The sequence below is a fragment of the Molossus molossus genome, unplaced genomic scaffold, assembly GCF_014108415.1.
Source record: "Molossus molossus isolate mMolMol1 unplaced genomic scaffold, mMolMol1.p scaffold_m16_p_14, whole genome shotgun sequence".
Classification (NCBI taxonomy): Eukaryota; Metazoa; Chordata; class Mammalia; order Chiroptera; family Molossidae; genus Molossus; species Molossus molossus.
The window spans coordinates 39,425,771-39,441,336 of record NW_023425349.1 but is presented as its reverse complement, the minus strand read 5'-3'; the positions used below and the strand labels follow the sequence as shown (position 1 = coordinate 39,441,336).

The following is a 15,566-nucleotide window of genomic DNA, read 5'->3' as shown; positions in this document are numbered from 1 at the left end:
AAAAAACAACAACAGAAAACAACAAGTGTTGGCAAATGTGTGGAGAAACTGGAACTTTCATGCATTTCTGGTGATAATGTAAAATGATGCTGCCTCTACTGAAAACAGTTAGTGCTTCCTCAAAAAGGCTAAATATGGAATTACCATATGACCCAGCAATTCCACTCCTAGGTATTTCAATTCCAAAGGAATTGAAAGCAGGGATTAAAACAATTACTTGTATGCCATTGTTTATCACAGCATTATTCACAATGGCGAAAGATGAAAACAATGCAGTGTCTATCAATAAATGAATAAACAAAATGTGGAATATGTATACAATGGAATATTACTCAGCCATAAAAAGAAATGAGATTCTGATACATGCTACAATGTGGATGAAATTTGAAAATATTATGCTAAGTGAAATAAGACAGACATAGGACAAATATAGTGTATGATTCCACTTTTATGAAATATCAAATTCAGAGATATAAGTAGATTAGCTGTTACCAGGGGCTGGGGGGAAGGAGGGGATAGGGAGTTATTAATGGTGGCAAAGTATTTGTTTAAGGGTGATGAAAAAGTTTTGGAAATAGATGGTGATGGTTGCACAGCATTGTGAGTATAATTAAAGCCACTGAACTGTACAATTGAACATGGGTAAAATAATATATTTCATGCTATATACATTTTACCACAACTTATAAAAATTAATTATAATATACCAAAACCTACTATATACTTTAAATGGATGAATTGTATGGTATGTGAAATACATCTCAATAAATGCATTAAAAAAAGAATAAGTAATTTAGCTTAAATGCTTTTAAAGTTCGCTTCCATCACTAAATTCTATGATTTTTTTTTTAAGGTCTGAGAATTGATTATATTCCAAAATTAAGTATCTAGGAAATCTCCAATTATGTTCCAAGCCTTGGGTTTGGCTTAATATTTCAACAGAAGAGACTGGTATGTAGTGCTAGATAAGTGTTTTTTATTGTTGTTATGATCATGATCATTCTCTTTCTTCAAGAGTCCTGTGATGCAGGTATGATTAAGGTCATTCATTATAGATATAAATAAAGAGACTCAGAGAGGGTAAGTGATTTTCTCAATAAATGATCCAGCTAGCAACTGAGAGTGCTGGGATTTGAACCTATGCTAGCCTGGCTCCAGAGCCCACGCTGACACCACTAGTTCCTGCCCATCCCAGTCCATTCTATAGAACTGCTGTACATACAGATCTGATATCACTCTTCTGCTCACTATGAATGAACTGGTACCTTGTACTTTTTTCTATGCTGCCACATGGACAATGCTTTTCTAAGCACTATGAAAATGGGAAATACTATTCAAATGTCAGATGTTATTTAGGAAATTGGCTTTATATGTTTTTGACAGCTGCAACTTAAGGTAAGGCCCTAGTTTGAGAAACTATCACTGAACTTTCTTTTGTGAAGTCAAAGCCTTCAAGACAGTACTCAGAATTCAATAAATAGGTTTTACTATGTAGATGAGCAAAGCTTTAAAGAGAATAAGGACAGCAGCCAAGGAGAGGTTAGATATCTCAGAAGTCAAATCAAGACCTTGGCTTCCTTAGCTCTGAGCCATTTAATATTTCACATTATGCTTAGCAGGAAAGTATGACAATATTACTTTGATTTTTTGTTGATCCCGCTTAATTTCTGTATCCAGTTGCTTCCTTTTTTCATTTTCTTCTTGAAGTCTTTTTTGCAGCTGTACCTTTTGATATTTCATGTGATCTACACTCTGCTCTAATTCATTAGCATGTTTCTCGTTTTGGATCGAAAGTGATGCCAACTTCTTACTATTTTGTTGCTTCTTCTGTAAGACCTGAGATCATATAGAACATTTCAAAATGAAAAACTGCATCTCTCATAAATGTCAAGTAAACAAACTTTTCACTCAATGGTAAGTGTAGGCATTTTGCCTAGATTTTAATTTATTTTTTATTTTTGATAGGCTCACAATTGTTTTCTATATTTCTACTTTTACAATTGGGAAACCAACATAATTTTCACTAGATATTAAGAATGATGATACTTCCTAATGTTGATAGCGAAAAAGAACAAAATTAATCTCTTTGCTTTTTATTAATGAGTACTGTAATTACAAAATATTATATGTATATGGTAAAAATTAAAATAATATAAAACAGAATATTTAATTTTGACAGTAATTGCAATGATGGAGCAAAATGATGATACTAGCATTTTAATGTCTTTTCCACATCACTATAAGTACTGAAAATCTTATTTAAAAGTGAGATAGGTCGTCACTATCTTTTACTCTTATTCCAGATGCTCAAAAGTGCACCAGTTAGCATTAAAATATTAATACAGCATATAACTATATATAATAACATAAAGAATACAGATTTCAAATTTTTTTAATTAAAAGAAATTTTTGTTTTACAAACTGAAATAACTTCATTATACAAAAAAAAAACCAAGCAAATACTCTAGTATTTCTATATTTAAAGTGGTATATCTTAGAATACTGAAAGCTAGTACTGTCATTACAACTTTGTGACTCTGAAACAGTTATTTTACCTTTCTAAATATTAGCTTGCTCATTTACAAAAAGGGTAAAAATGACCACACTTCAATGGACTAAATAATGATCAACACATATAAAACACCTGGTATATATATGGCACTTTGTAGACACTAATAACGGGTAACTATCATCCTCCTCCTCACCCCATCACCATCCTCATCATTTCCATCATCCCCCCCTATCAATTGTGCATGGATATGTCAGAGGCACAGAAATTCCTAAAACTACATGGGAATCTTGTTTCAGTCCTCTGTTATATGACATGTTTCTTTTGAACTTAAGTTCTGTGTCTTCTTTCCTTTCCTTATCAGTACACTTAGCAGAAAAGGATATGCAGCAAGCAACTTGGAAAACAAAAGGAACACGGTAATTCACAATATCAATAATCTTTCATTTATTTTTATTTTTTGTTGATTGATTGATTGATTTTGGAGAGAGAGAAGCAATGATTTGTATTCCACTTATTTATGTATTCATTGGTTCCTTTTTGTATTGCCCTGACCGGAGATTGAACCTGCAACCTAGGCGTATTAGGACAACGTTCTAACCAACTGAGCTACCTGGCCAGGGCTAATAATCTTTCATTTAATCTTTTAAACTCAACCATTTTAGTTGTGTGAGATATAGAACATATAAAAATAATCTTTGCTAAGGCTATAAACAAGGCTTAAACAGTAGATATATAGGATAAATATAACTTTCTTGGAAAAATAGTAATTCTGGTTATTACTTATTGATATTGAGTATAAAAATTATAATCAAAATTGAAACTAGGATATAAAACTATGAAATTATAAATAAATTTTAAACACAAAAGAAAAATCTTTTTTTTGGTACATGCCCCTAGCGGTAACTGAACCCGGGACTCTCTGGTCCATAGGCTGATGCTCCAACCACTGAACCAAACTGGCCAGGGCCAAAAGAAAAATCTTAATTGTTTTGTTCTACTAATGTTTTGTTAAAATAATTACTTTGATAGACATCACAGCCTTAATTTAAAGGGTCAAGCAGTACAAAAGAACTGATCCCAAGACTCTCAAACTGCTAAGTGAAAATCAGTATTCTGAAGGAAAGTGGAAGGTGTGATACATACAATTACCACATCCTCCTTTCGTCAGTTCAAACATGGTATTGACTTGAGGCTACTTGAGATGTCATAAGAAAACCCTTGGGGCTGCTGTACACCTCTGCATTCCCACATAGAATAGGACTCAACACACAGGAGAAATGCAGTGAACAAATACCTTGCGAAAAGAAAATAACTGGGCCCAGACAGTGTGGCTCAGTGGTTGAGTGCTGACCCATGCACCAAGAGGTCACTGGTTCCATTCCCAGGTTCTGGGCTTGATCCCCAGTGGGGGGCATGCAGGAGGCAGCTAATCGATGTTCTCGCTCATTGATGTTTCTATCTCTCTCTCCCTTTCCCTTCTACTTTCTCTAAAATCAATGAAGAAAAAAAGTTTTTAATAAGTAAAAATGTATTTTTTTAAAAAAAGAAAATAACTGGCCCTGGGCAGTTTGCTCAGTGGTTAGAGCATCGACTGGCGCTTCAGAGAGACCAGGGTTCGGTTCCCGCTAAGGGCGTGTACCTCGGTTGCAGTTTGTCCCCGGCCCTGGTTGGTTGTGCAGGTGGCAGCCACTCGATGTGTCCCTTTCATGTCGATGTTTCTCTCTCTCTCTCTTCCTCTCTCTCCCTCCCACTCTATCTGAACAAAAAAATGAAAAAATGTCCTTGGGTGAGGATAAAAAAAAAAAAATAACTGGAACAGTTTCAAAAATAAATAAATAATGCTCTGAACAGGTTACCTACAATTCTATTCTACCTATAGTGGAAATGATATGAAAGCAATAAATTATGAATAATTAATGGAAAAGGAATCATAGCAAATTCATGATAATTAGACTAATACAGCACTCTGACCATACCAAAAGCATAAGAAAATGGCTTCATTATACAAAATTTCTCTGGAAGGCAGCTATTCTCACCACTATACCACCAATGCCAACCACAAAATCTCTCTGTAATGAAGTATTTCTCATAGAATTTTTAACTGTAGCTACTTCTGAGGTTATATCTAATCCAGCATTATAAAATTAAGAATAAAATATAGTACTCAAAGGTATTAACCTTTATTCAACAGATCAGTTATGGTTTGAGAAAACTGAGTTATTATTTGTTGAGTATCTACAAAGTGCCAGATACATGTACCAGATATTTTATATATATTATTTAATCATTAATCTTTTGTCCTTTAGAAAAGGACATTATTTCTGTGGTTATCTTTATTTCTTACCTTATGGTTTTTTAATTAAAATAATGTACTTCTTGAATGCAGAAATATATTACCCAGATCAAAATTATATAAACCTACCAGCACTCTGGAAAAGAAAAGTTGCATTCCAGTTTGTCTTGCTGCTATAAACTAAATCCTACTTTTTTCCTCACTAAGTACAAGAATCCTCAACAGCAGAAAGTTTTAAATTGGTTTTCTCAATTACATTTTAAAATTACCTGGACTTTCAGCTTTGCAGCATCCATCTTTTTACGGAACTCCCTCTGTAATTTTACTTTCAAAGCAACATCTGAAAGATCTTTGTTTTCCAGTTCCTGTAGTTGCTTTTCTGTCTCAATTAATTCCACTTTTGCCTGTTCTGCTTCATGTGCAAGTTTTCTTACTTTCAGAGAATATTGTTTGCTTACAGACTTGGCATCATTACCTTTACCATAGTAATAATAATAATAACAATTATATAATAATAGTAATAACAATTATAAACTATATTTTTAAAAACTAAGTAAAACATCAAAAACATAAAAACGCTCTACTCTTGCTCTGGCCAGCATGGCTCAATGGTTACAGCGTCAGTCGAGCACCAAAGGGTCGCAGGTTCAATTCCTGGTCAAGGGTACATACCTGGGCTGCAGGTTCAATCCTCACCTAGTCAGCTCGTGCAGGAGGCAACCAATCGATTTGTCTCTCTCACATTGATGTTTCTCTCTCTCTCCCTACCCCACTCGCTTCTATTCTCTCAAAAAAATCAATGGAAAAAATAACCTCAGGTGAGGATTAACGACAACAAAATGCTCTACTCTTAAAAATCCATCTGGGCAGTGTAACTATTTAAGGCATCACATTAAAAACCCAGCTGCTCCACCCATCCCCATCAAACACAACTTGCAACGTGGCCTCTTAATAATTAGTTCCTTAAAGACTGTTTTCCATCTGGTGCCATTTAATCTTCACATTGGTTCTTTTTTGTGTTTTAGTGTGACAGTTCTGAACTCCTGAATATGTAGTTTAGCTCTGCTGGCATCAAACTCTAGTTTGATGGCTATTTGGGCCCTGGCCGGTTTGGCTAAGTGGTTAGAGCGTTGGCCTGCGGACCCGAGAGTCCCGGGTTCAATTTCCGCTAAGGGCATGTACCTTGGTTGCAGTTTGTCCCTGGCCCTGGTTGGGGTCGTGTGGGTGGCAACCACTTGATGTGTTTCTCTCACGTTGATGTTTCTCTCTCTCTCTTCCTCCCTCTCTCCCTCCCGCTCTGTCTGAAGATAAATGCAAAAATGTCCTTGGGTGAGGATAAAAAACCAAAACCAAACAAAAAAAAGGGATATTTGGTGTGACGCTTTGGATTCTTACTACACTTCAACTTCCTGCTACCCATATTCTGTCTCTCTGAATTCTTTTTTTTCACCATTATAAAAAATTTTCAACATACCAAAAGTAAGGAAATAATATAACAAACCCCCATCACCCAGATTCAAAAGTTATCAAGATTTTGCCACAGTTGCTTCATTTATGTTTTTCTTTTGTTTAAATTTGCTTAAAAATTGTTAAGCAATCCCAGATGTCATAGCTCACCTATACATACTTCAATAAGCATCTATACAAAATATGGAAATAACCAAAAAGTCACTATCACATCTAACAATATTAATAGCCACAAGTCCCTATTCAGACTTCCCCAATTGTTTCAAAATGTCTTTTACAATTGGTTTATTTTATTTTAATCAGAACCTAAATAAGGTCCATGATACATCTGATTGTTTTGTCTCTTAAGAATCTTTTAATCCAACCCGGCCAGTGTCACTCAGTGGATTGAGTGTCGTCCCCTGGACTAAGAAGGCTTGGTTTGATTCCTGGTCGGGCACATGCCTGGGTTTTGGGCTCATTCCCCAGTAGAGGGGAGAGAGGAGGTGCAGGAGGCAGCTGATCCATGTGTTTCTCTCACATCAATGTTTCTATCTCTCCTTTCCTCTCTCTCTAAAAAAGCAATAAAAACATTTAAAAAAGGAGAATATTTGAATCTAGAGCTGGCCCCCTCCTTTTTCATTCCACTGAACTTGTTAAAGATCAATTTTAAAATACTTTTCTTATGAATATTTAGAACACAGAGAAAAATAGAATAAGATACTTCTATATCTCTTTTCATTCTAAGCCCAGATACTGAACCTAAAAACTTGGTTTTGATTGGTTCTGAACAGTCAACTGTCCCTGAACAAGACTAGCAAATTTGCAGCAGTGAGAAATAAGAGTCCAGAGGTCATGGAACAAATAATCGCCAGGGACAGCCTGTTACACTCATACTGTTAATCTCTTAATTTTTTAATAAAAAGGCATTATTGAACTAAATGCACTGGCTCTATAACTCTATAATTTGACTAACTTTAAAATAGATATGACTACTATATTTAAATGAATCTAAAGCCCCATAATGTGTTCAACACACCAATTATTTTATGAACTAAGGAAAATGGTATAGTGCCAATTAACCAGACATGATAATATACTAAGATGCCACTGATTGTAAGGTACATCTGATTTTAGAGATATTAAAATGTGAAAAATGTGTATTAGAATTGATGAAATACAGTCTAGTCACTGTTAGTGTTGGCTAAAGTAGCTGCTATTCGGGACAAATCTTCATTGAGGCACCTCTGAAAAGTAAGTACACAATGACCCTTTCACTAGTCACCATTTCTCAGAGTTCTTAGGAAAGCTCCAAACTGCCTTGGTTCTAACCAGTAAGAAGAGGACCTTCACCCTGGCCGGATTGGCTCAGTGGTTAGAGCGTTGGCCTGCGGTCCAGAGAGACCGGGTTCGATTCCCGCTAAGGGCATGTGCCTCGGTTGCAGTTTGTCCCCGGCCCTGGTTGGGTTGTGCAAGTGGCAACCACTCGATGTGTCCTTTCAGGCCGATGTCTCTCTCTCTCTCTCTCTTCCCCTTCCCTCCCTCCCACTCTGTCTGAACAAAAAACGAAAGAATGTCCTCAGGTGAGGATAAAAAAAGAAGGGGACCTTCTCTGTGTAGGTTCAGGTATCCTCTATATTAAGGCAACCAAGATGGGTAGCCCAGGCTAAATTTAAAAAGTGTGCTTGTTTAGTGAGATATCCCATGGTTGGATAACCAGAAGAGTAAATATCCTCAACTTCCACAGGCAATAAAATCTTGGGGATACAGAAGCTATTTAAACCCTAAATCAGTTCCTGGATATTCCTAAAAGAGTTTTTCTGGCACTAATCCTGCCTGTGACAGTGGGATTCTGGAGCTGGGAAGATGCCCAGAACATACGTCACTAGGAATGAGGAAGGAAAACAATTTGGGACAGCAGCCAGGGAGAGGTGGTTAAGAAAGAAGGACCATCAGCTAGAAAGAAGGTTTGCAAGAAAGAGTGGAAAGTGGGAAGACAGGTTTCCCTTTGCTGGCACCATAATTCATGTAGTCTGGGTTGATTATAGCCTTGGGCTTGAAGAAAAGGTAGTATTTCCTTCAGTTCCCCTAAATGTGACCAGAGAGTTGTTTTTCATTGGAGTTGAGGGAAAGAAATGCTAGTGTCTCTTATTCCTTCTATTCTTAACTGAATTTCAAAGTAGTAGGCAAGCCTAATGTAGCTGAGGGCGAGGACAGGATGTGAAGCATACACCCAACCTGGCAGAAATTTCAGACTAAGGGGAAGAGCTAAAAGCATGGATCACTCAAGAGAACAGCTCTCAAGAATAAATCCTTACATCTTTCGAGAAATAAAAATTAATCGTATTTAAAATATAAAGTTTATGATTACTGTTAAAAATAAACTACCCAAGAAAATAAAAGTTAATTTAAAATAAGTAATTATTAAAATGAGTTAATAAAACATCTCAAATGCCTAGTATAATGTTTCTTTAAAAGTGGCAAAAAGCATAAGTGCCACAAGCATAAGTGCTGTGAAGTCAACACAGCACAGACTTCACACTAGTTAGAACAATTTATTAATGAATCCCAATATAATAAAGTACTTTTAATAACTAGCCTCCACATATTGGCTCTAGAACACACCTTGATATACCAAACGCCAAGCTACAGTGGATAGTCCTGAGCATCAAAAACGAAAGTAAATGTTACACATCAGAAACAATTTTAGAAGTTTTTCTTTCTTATACAAGCAAGATTCAAAGGATACTATTACCTGTTTTCATTAACTCTTTAATTAGATCTTCCTTCATATTGATGTTAATTGTAAGTTCTCTCATTTTTTGTTTAGCTTCAGTAAGTATGAGTTCTGAATTCCTTAATTTTTGCAAATTCAACTCTTGACTCTCCTGGAGACATTCAACCTTTAAATCTTTAAAATAAAAGATTTATTTAAAATCTTTAAAATAAAAGAAACAGAACCGAGAAATAGAACTATCTGCTTATATTCAATAAAAGTAGAGCTAAAAAAGAAAAGTGAACACAGAAGCAGTCTAGGGGTAGCAGAGAAAGAGACAGAGAGAGGGAAGGAAAGAAAGGAAAAAATACACAGAAATCGGGACTTTAGTTTTCTACCTTACAGTAAGAGTGTGTGTGTGTGTGTGTGTGTGTGTGTGTGTATGCTTTAGTCACATCCCGTAGGTTCTGACACAGTTTTCCATTGCTGTTAGATATTCTATAATTTGAGGGTTTTTTTCCTTTTCAATTTTTTTTTTCTTTATTAATTTTAGAACTAGAGGAAGGGAGAGGGAGAGAGAGAGAGAAACATCAGTGAGAGAGAACATTGATTGGTCGCCTCCTGCATGTCCCACACTGGAGAACAGACTCATAACCTGGGCATGTGCCCTGACCTGGAATGGAACCGGCAACCTCTTGGTGCATGGGGTCGACGCTCAGCCACTGAGCCAATACAGCTGGGCTATGATTTGAGTTTTTAACTTGAGTTATTTAAGAAATGTGTGCCCTGGCCAGTGTTGCTCCGTGATTAGAGCACTACCCTGCGAACTGAAGAGTCATGGGTTCAATTTTTGGTCAAGGGCACGTACCTGGGTTGCAAATTCCATCCCTGACCCCAGTTGGGGTATGTGCAGGAGATAACCAATTGATGTGTCTCTCTCTCACTGATGTCTCTCTCTCTCTCTTCCCCTCCTTCTCTCCCTCCCATTTTCTCTAAAAAAAACAATGGAAAAAAATATCCTCGGGTGAGGATTAAAAAAAAAGAAAAAAGAAAGAAGAAAGGTGTAAAATCTCCAGGTGGGTAGAAGGTTGAATTTTTGCCCTATTAACTTCCAGTCTTATGGTAATCAAAGAATGTAGTCTATACCAGACTACTAGAATGTGGGCTAGTACCATTTGTTATTATCTTATACCAGAACAGAAATCAATTATGTCACTGTTTAGTTGAGATGATTTTTTAAATTCATTTATTTATTTTATTTATTTTTTTAATCCTCACCTGAGGATATTTTTCTATTTATCTTTAGAGAGAGTGAAAGGGAGAGGGAGAAAAAGGGAGAGAGAGAAACCTTGACGTGAGAGACACACAGACTGGTTGCCTCCCCCACGACCCCGACCAGGGTCTGGGAACAAACCTCAAGCGAGGTACGTGCCCTTGACCAGAATCAAACCCGAGGGCCAACACTCTCCCGCTGAGCCAAACTGGCCAGGGCTCAGCTGATCTCTTTTTTCACAGTAATACTTCCTCAGTGAAGAGCTAGTGCAACGATTTACATTCTGGCATAAGATTCTTACCTGGCTTTAGAGCAGTAACAAACAGTTCAAGAAGGGCAACTTGACTATCATTTACCCATATTACTTACATATTTTTTTTATTTATTTCAGGTTTATTTGTGACATATAAGTCAGTTTTTGTTAAATATTACATGCACAGGCTCTTTATTTATTTATTTTTTTAAATCCTTACTCAAGGATATTTTGCATAGGCTCTTTAAAAAGGCTATTGTCATAGTGTAGGACTTATTTATCATGTTATTTATATTCTGTATCCTCTTATATTTTGTGTTTTCACCAATCATAGGCCAAAATAAATGAGTTTACATCTCCTACTATAACTTCTGAAACATAAATATTTTACACTGTTATGCATCAAATAATGTGTATTCAAATATTATGAGCACCCGTAGATTAGTTTGGCTCCAATGCCAAGGGTACATCACTAATGGTAGGCACGTGTGCCAGTGAAGCAAGAAAGCAAGCACACCTAGTAAATTACAGAAGATGCATTTTAAAGTAGTCAAGACTACAGTGCATACCAACTTAGGTTTGAAAGTAAAATCCCCATTCTGAGAGACTTAGCCTGTAACTCTAAGCAAACTGATTGGTGGAAAATTTTTTTTTTTTTATCCTCACCTGAGGACATTTTTACATTTACCTTCAGATAGAGCGGGAGGGAGTGAGGGAGGGAGAGAGGGAGGAAGAGAGAGAGAAACATCGAGTGGTTGCCACCCACACGACCCCAACCGGGGCCGGAGACAAACTGCAACCAGTGGAAAAGAAATTTTATTAAGAGTAAAAAGAATGGAAAATCAGAAGTAGAACAGAGAGCATAAAGAAAGTTCTACCAGCCGAAAAAACACTCCTACCAAGTTCCCATCATTGAGAATTCCTAGATGTTTCTCAAATTATTGACTAAAGAAAAAGAGAAGTGTCTTATAAATATTAGATGTAAATTACTTAAGATAGTCTGTGTACCTTCATTCTCTAAACTTGACTTTTGTGTTTGATCATGGATATCATTCAATTCAACAAGAGAACAAACAGAGCCTGGCTTTTGAATCCATGAGTGACTTTGATGCCTAAAAAAGAAAAAGATCAGGATCAAAGGTAAATTGTCTGTTAGTGTTTACTAATCTGCCCTCAAATTAGTTTCCTTCAAAAGTAATAGTAACCCCCATGTTCATAGCAGCACTATTTACAATAGCTAAAATCTGGAAACAGCCCAAGTGTCCATCAGTAGAAGAATGGATAAAAAGGCAGTGGTACATATACACAATGGAGTACTATGCAGCTGTAAGAAAGAAAGATCTCTTATCCTTTGAGACGACATGGAGAGACCTGGAGAGTATTATCCTAAGTGAAATAAGCCAAACAGAAAAAGACAAGAACCACATGATCTCACTTATATACGGAATATAATGAACATAGCAGTGAGGAATACGGTAGACTCAGAAACATGGAAGTAGGGCACAGACTGACATCCGTCAGAGGAGGGGGTGGGGGGGGTGGGAAGAGATAAACCACAGAACTTATATGCATGTATACATAACCAATAGACATGGACAACAAAGCCGGGGACGGGGCAGGTGTGGGGTGGGAGGGGGGGTGCCAATGTGGTAAAAAAGAAGAAACATCTGTAACAAAAAAATAAATTAAAAAAATTAAAAAAAAAAAAAAAATGTCGAAAGTCGAAGCTTGAAAAAAATAAATAAATGGCCTGGCCAGTTTGGCTCAGCGGTTAGAGCGTCGGCCTGAGGTCCAGAGAGACCCGGGTTCGGTTCCCGCTAAGGGCATGTACCTCGGTTGCAGTTTGTCCCCGGCCCTGGTTGGTCGTGCAGGTGGCAGCCACTCGATGTGTCCCTTTCACATCGATGTTTCTCTCTCTGGTCCTCTCTCTCCCTCCCACTCTATCTGAACAAAAAATGGAAAAATGTCCTCGCGTGAGGAAATAAATAAATAAATAAATAAAACACCGTTAAGTCTTCTAAAGAATTTAACTCATTTCTTCATCGTATTCCCCCCAAAAAGGAACGAACACAGAAGACATTCTTATTTACATGGTACAATTTGTACTTTATTTTAAACCCAAACTTACTATGCTCACTGCTTATATCCTTGCATTTTATATTGCATTCTGCTCAATTTGCACTTCCCAGAAATGCTAATTATATCCCTGCCCTTGAGCCACACTCACTATAAATAGCAGTTATCAAGATTTGGACAAAAGTGAAAATGGGCTCTGAAGATTTCTGTTAAATGGCTGAAATAGTAAATTCATGATCTAAAAAATGATGATACTGCAAATGGAAGTGAAAAGTTTGAATACAATCGTTTCACCAAAAAAAAAAAAAAAAGAAAAAGAAAGAAAGAAAGAAAAAGTGACAGTAATATTAAAAGAATTAATTATATAAAATAAACAGAATTTTACTAATATTCCCACCTATGTTGGGCCTAGTGGGAAACTAATTATGTTTGTTGCCTCTGTGGCAGCAGAAATAGGAAATCCAAAAACATTCTCTCTGAAAATTAAAATCCAACAACTATAAAAGCTCTGAAAGCAAAATTATTTTTCAATTGTAAGACTGATGACTGTGTTCAAACACTGGTTTCATACATTAGTTGACATCACATTTAGCAAAAAGTACCTACTGTTATTTAAATGGAAAAGATACGCTTTAATGGAAAAAACCTCCATCTGTATATATTTATTGCATCATAAAATTATAATATGTTTATTAAATCAGTTTATATTTAACATACCCAATTTCAGATTTCTCTTGGCCTTCTGATTCTTCATCACTGTTATCAGAAAATTGGCAGTGGAGGACTTCATCTTGTTCTTCTATGTGACCCAGCAGCATCTGACTTCGTGTTCGAAATCCAGCAACTACTCGATCCAGAGAGTACACAGAAGGACTTGTGTAGACCTTACAAGTAATTCCCCCACCCAACAACAACAAAAAAGTGATTTTTTAAATGTCTATTTTTATCTTATTACTCAAAATGTCTTAAGGGGGTTATTAAGAGTACTTCTCTTAAAATATCCAATCACTAAAAATATGCATTACCCCACAAAAATATTAAAATTCATTTCACAATACTATCGTGCCTCATGGACACATACTTCTTTCAGAATCTACACCATTCTTTCTCTTCTAAAAAGCTTTTCTATCTTAAACTTCAGCTTCATGGAAAATACTATTTGGATTCATTTTTATGAAACCAAAGAGAGGCATGAGTGAAAAGATCACAACTTTAAATAGCAAAGGCACTCCCCAACGAATGCAAAGCCTATACACAGTGCACTAGGAGGCAACTGTTGCACACCCCACCAGTCTTCCCAGTTCTGAACACTTGGAGAATTATGGTGTTGCTGCTGAGGATCTGCATCCGCATCCAGTCAAAATCCACCAAATGAAGAAATCCAGAGCCACTCCCTCTGCTAAGTCAAAATATTCTCAATTTGGAAATTGAAATGTGTTTACTGCCCTGGCCGGTTTGGCTCAGCGGTTAGAGCGTCAGCCTGCGGTCCAGAGAGACCCGGGTTCAGTTCCCACTAAGGGCATGTACCTTGGTTGCAGTTTGTCCCCGGCCCTGGTTGGGCTGTGCAGGTGGCAACCACTCGATGTGTCCCTTTCACATCGATGTTTCTCTCTCTTCCTCTCTCTCCCTCCCACTCTATCTGAACAACAACAACGAAAAAAAGAAATGTATTTAAGAGGCATAGCTGAATTAATATTCTAAGTAATGTACTTAATATGTATCATAGGATGATTATATGATCATGAGCTAGCATGAGAACTTTATATATTATAACATACTTCCATTGGCAACGTACCATAAGTTCTCAAAAAATGAGCTTGGAAAACAACAATAAATTAGAAATTGCCTTTATACTTTTATTCTAGTTTCTGTTACCAAATATTTCTTTTCACCACTTCTCTGTAACCAAATCTCAGGGTAATTTATCAAAAAAGTTAAAAAATAAAATCTTAGAAAAGACATCCAATTTATTAATATAAATTATAAATTATTATAAGTATTATTATAACATGAGATGTCCAGTTAAGATGGCAGCATACAGAAACACGGTACTCACCTCCTCCACAACATCAAAATTACAACTGAACTACAGAACAACAATCATTCAGAACCACCTGAAATCTTGCTGAATGGAAGTCCTACAACTAGGGAATTAAAGAAGAAGCCACATTAAGACTAGTAAGAGGGGCAGAGATACAGAATGGCGGGGGGGGGGGGTCCCCACACCTACATATGGTAAATAAAAATTGGGAGGGATATCTCGGCTGCAGAGGTCTCCCCTGAGGAGCAAGGGATCCCAGTCCTCCCATTCCAGGAAGAGAAGACCACATAACTTCTAGCTGTAAAAACCAGTGGGTACTGAGGCTGAGCAAGACGAAGTACTTCTAGAGTCCCAGGCAGTTCCTTTTAAAGGGCCCGCACAGATTCACTCATACTCATTTCCTCTGAGCGTCAGCAGCTTGAAAGGCACCAGAGACATGGGGAAGAACTGAATTGTCCAGCATCAGAGTAAGAGCTGGTGGGCAGCTTTCTCCAAGAGAAAGGTGCAGCAGAGGTCATTGTTCTTTTGATGAGCCCTCCCCCTGCAGAGCCCACAGCGGGTGACACCTGAGACTCCATCAACCTAACTCACACTATTTGCCCAAACCTGGTGATTCTCTGAGGCCACGGCCACCCAACTTTCAGGTCCACCAAAGCTGTTTCCAGTGGCTTTTCTATGCAAATTGCCTGTCATGGCTTATGCTTCAGATTTTCCTAAAATCTTTCAAACAATCATCTGGCCTCAGCAAGCCCTTTTCTGTACTTTTTGCTAAGTGGCTCTAGGCACAGCACTAGCAGCAGCTGCCTTGGTTCACAGCTTGGCTTTGCCTGGGCACTTCTTTTTTTTTTAATCCTCACCCTAGGATATTTTTGCATTTATCTTCAGATAGAGGAGCAGGGAGAAAGGGAGGAAGAGAGAGAGAGAGAAACATTGACGTGACACATCGACTGGTTGCC

At 37.1% G+C, this 15,566-nt stretch overlaps 1 protein-coding gene across 1 annotated transcript in view; it reads right to left on the bottom strand.

The window, feature by feature from the left end:
- The window catches only part of KIF27 (kinesin family member 27), a 93,743-nt gene that overhangs the window by 31,267 nt on the left and 46,910 nt on the right, over positions 1–15,566 (bottom strand). Inside the window, exons 7-11 of the mRNA XM_036261637.1 lie at positions 13,287–13,453; positions 11,502–11,605; positions 9,007–9,162; positions 5,075–5,280; positions 1,639–1,836 (exon numbers count right to left, since the gene is read on the bottom strand). Of these exons, the coding sequence (XP_036117530.1) occupies positions 1,639–1,836; positions 5,075–5,280; positions 9,007–9,162; positions 11,502–11,605; positions 13,287–13,453 (831 nt within the window). The remainder of the gene's footprint in view (positions 1–1,638; positions 1,837–5,074; positions 5,281–9,006; positions 9,163–11,501; positions 11,606–13,286; positions 13,454–15,566) is intronic.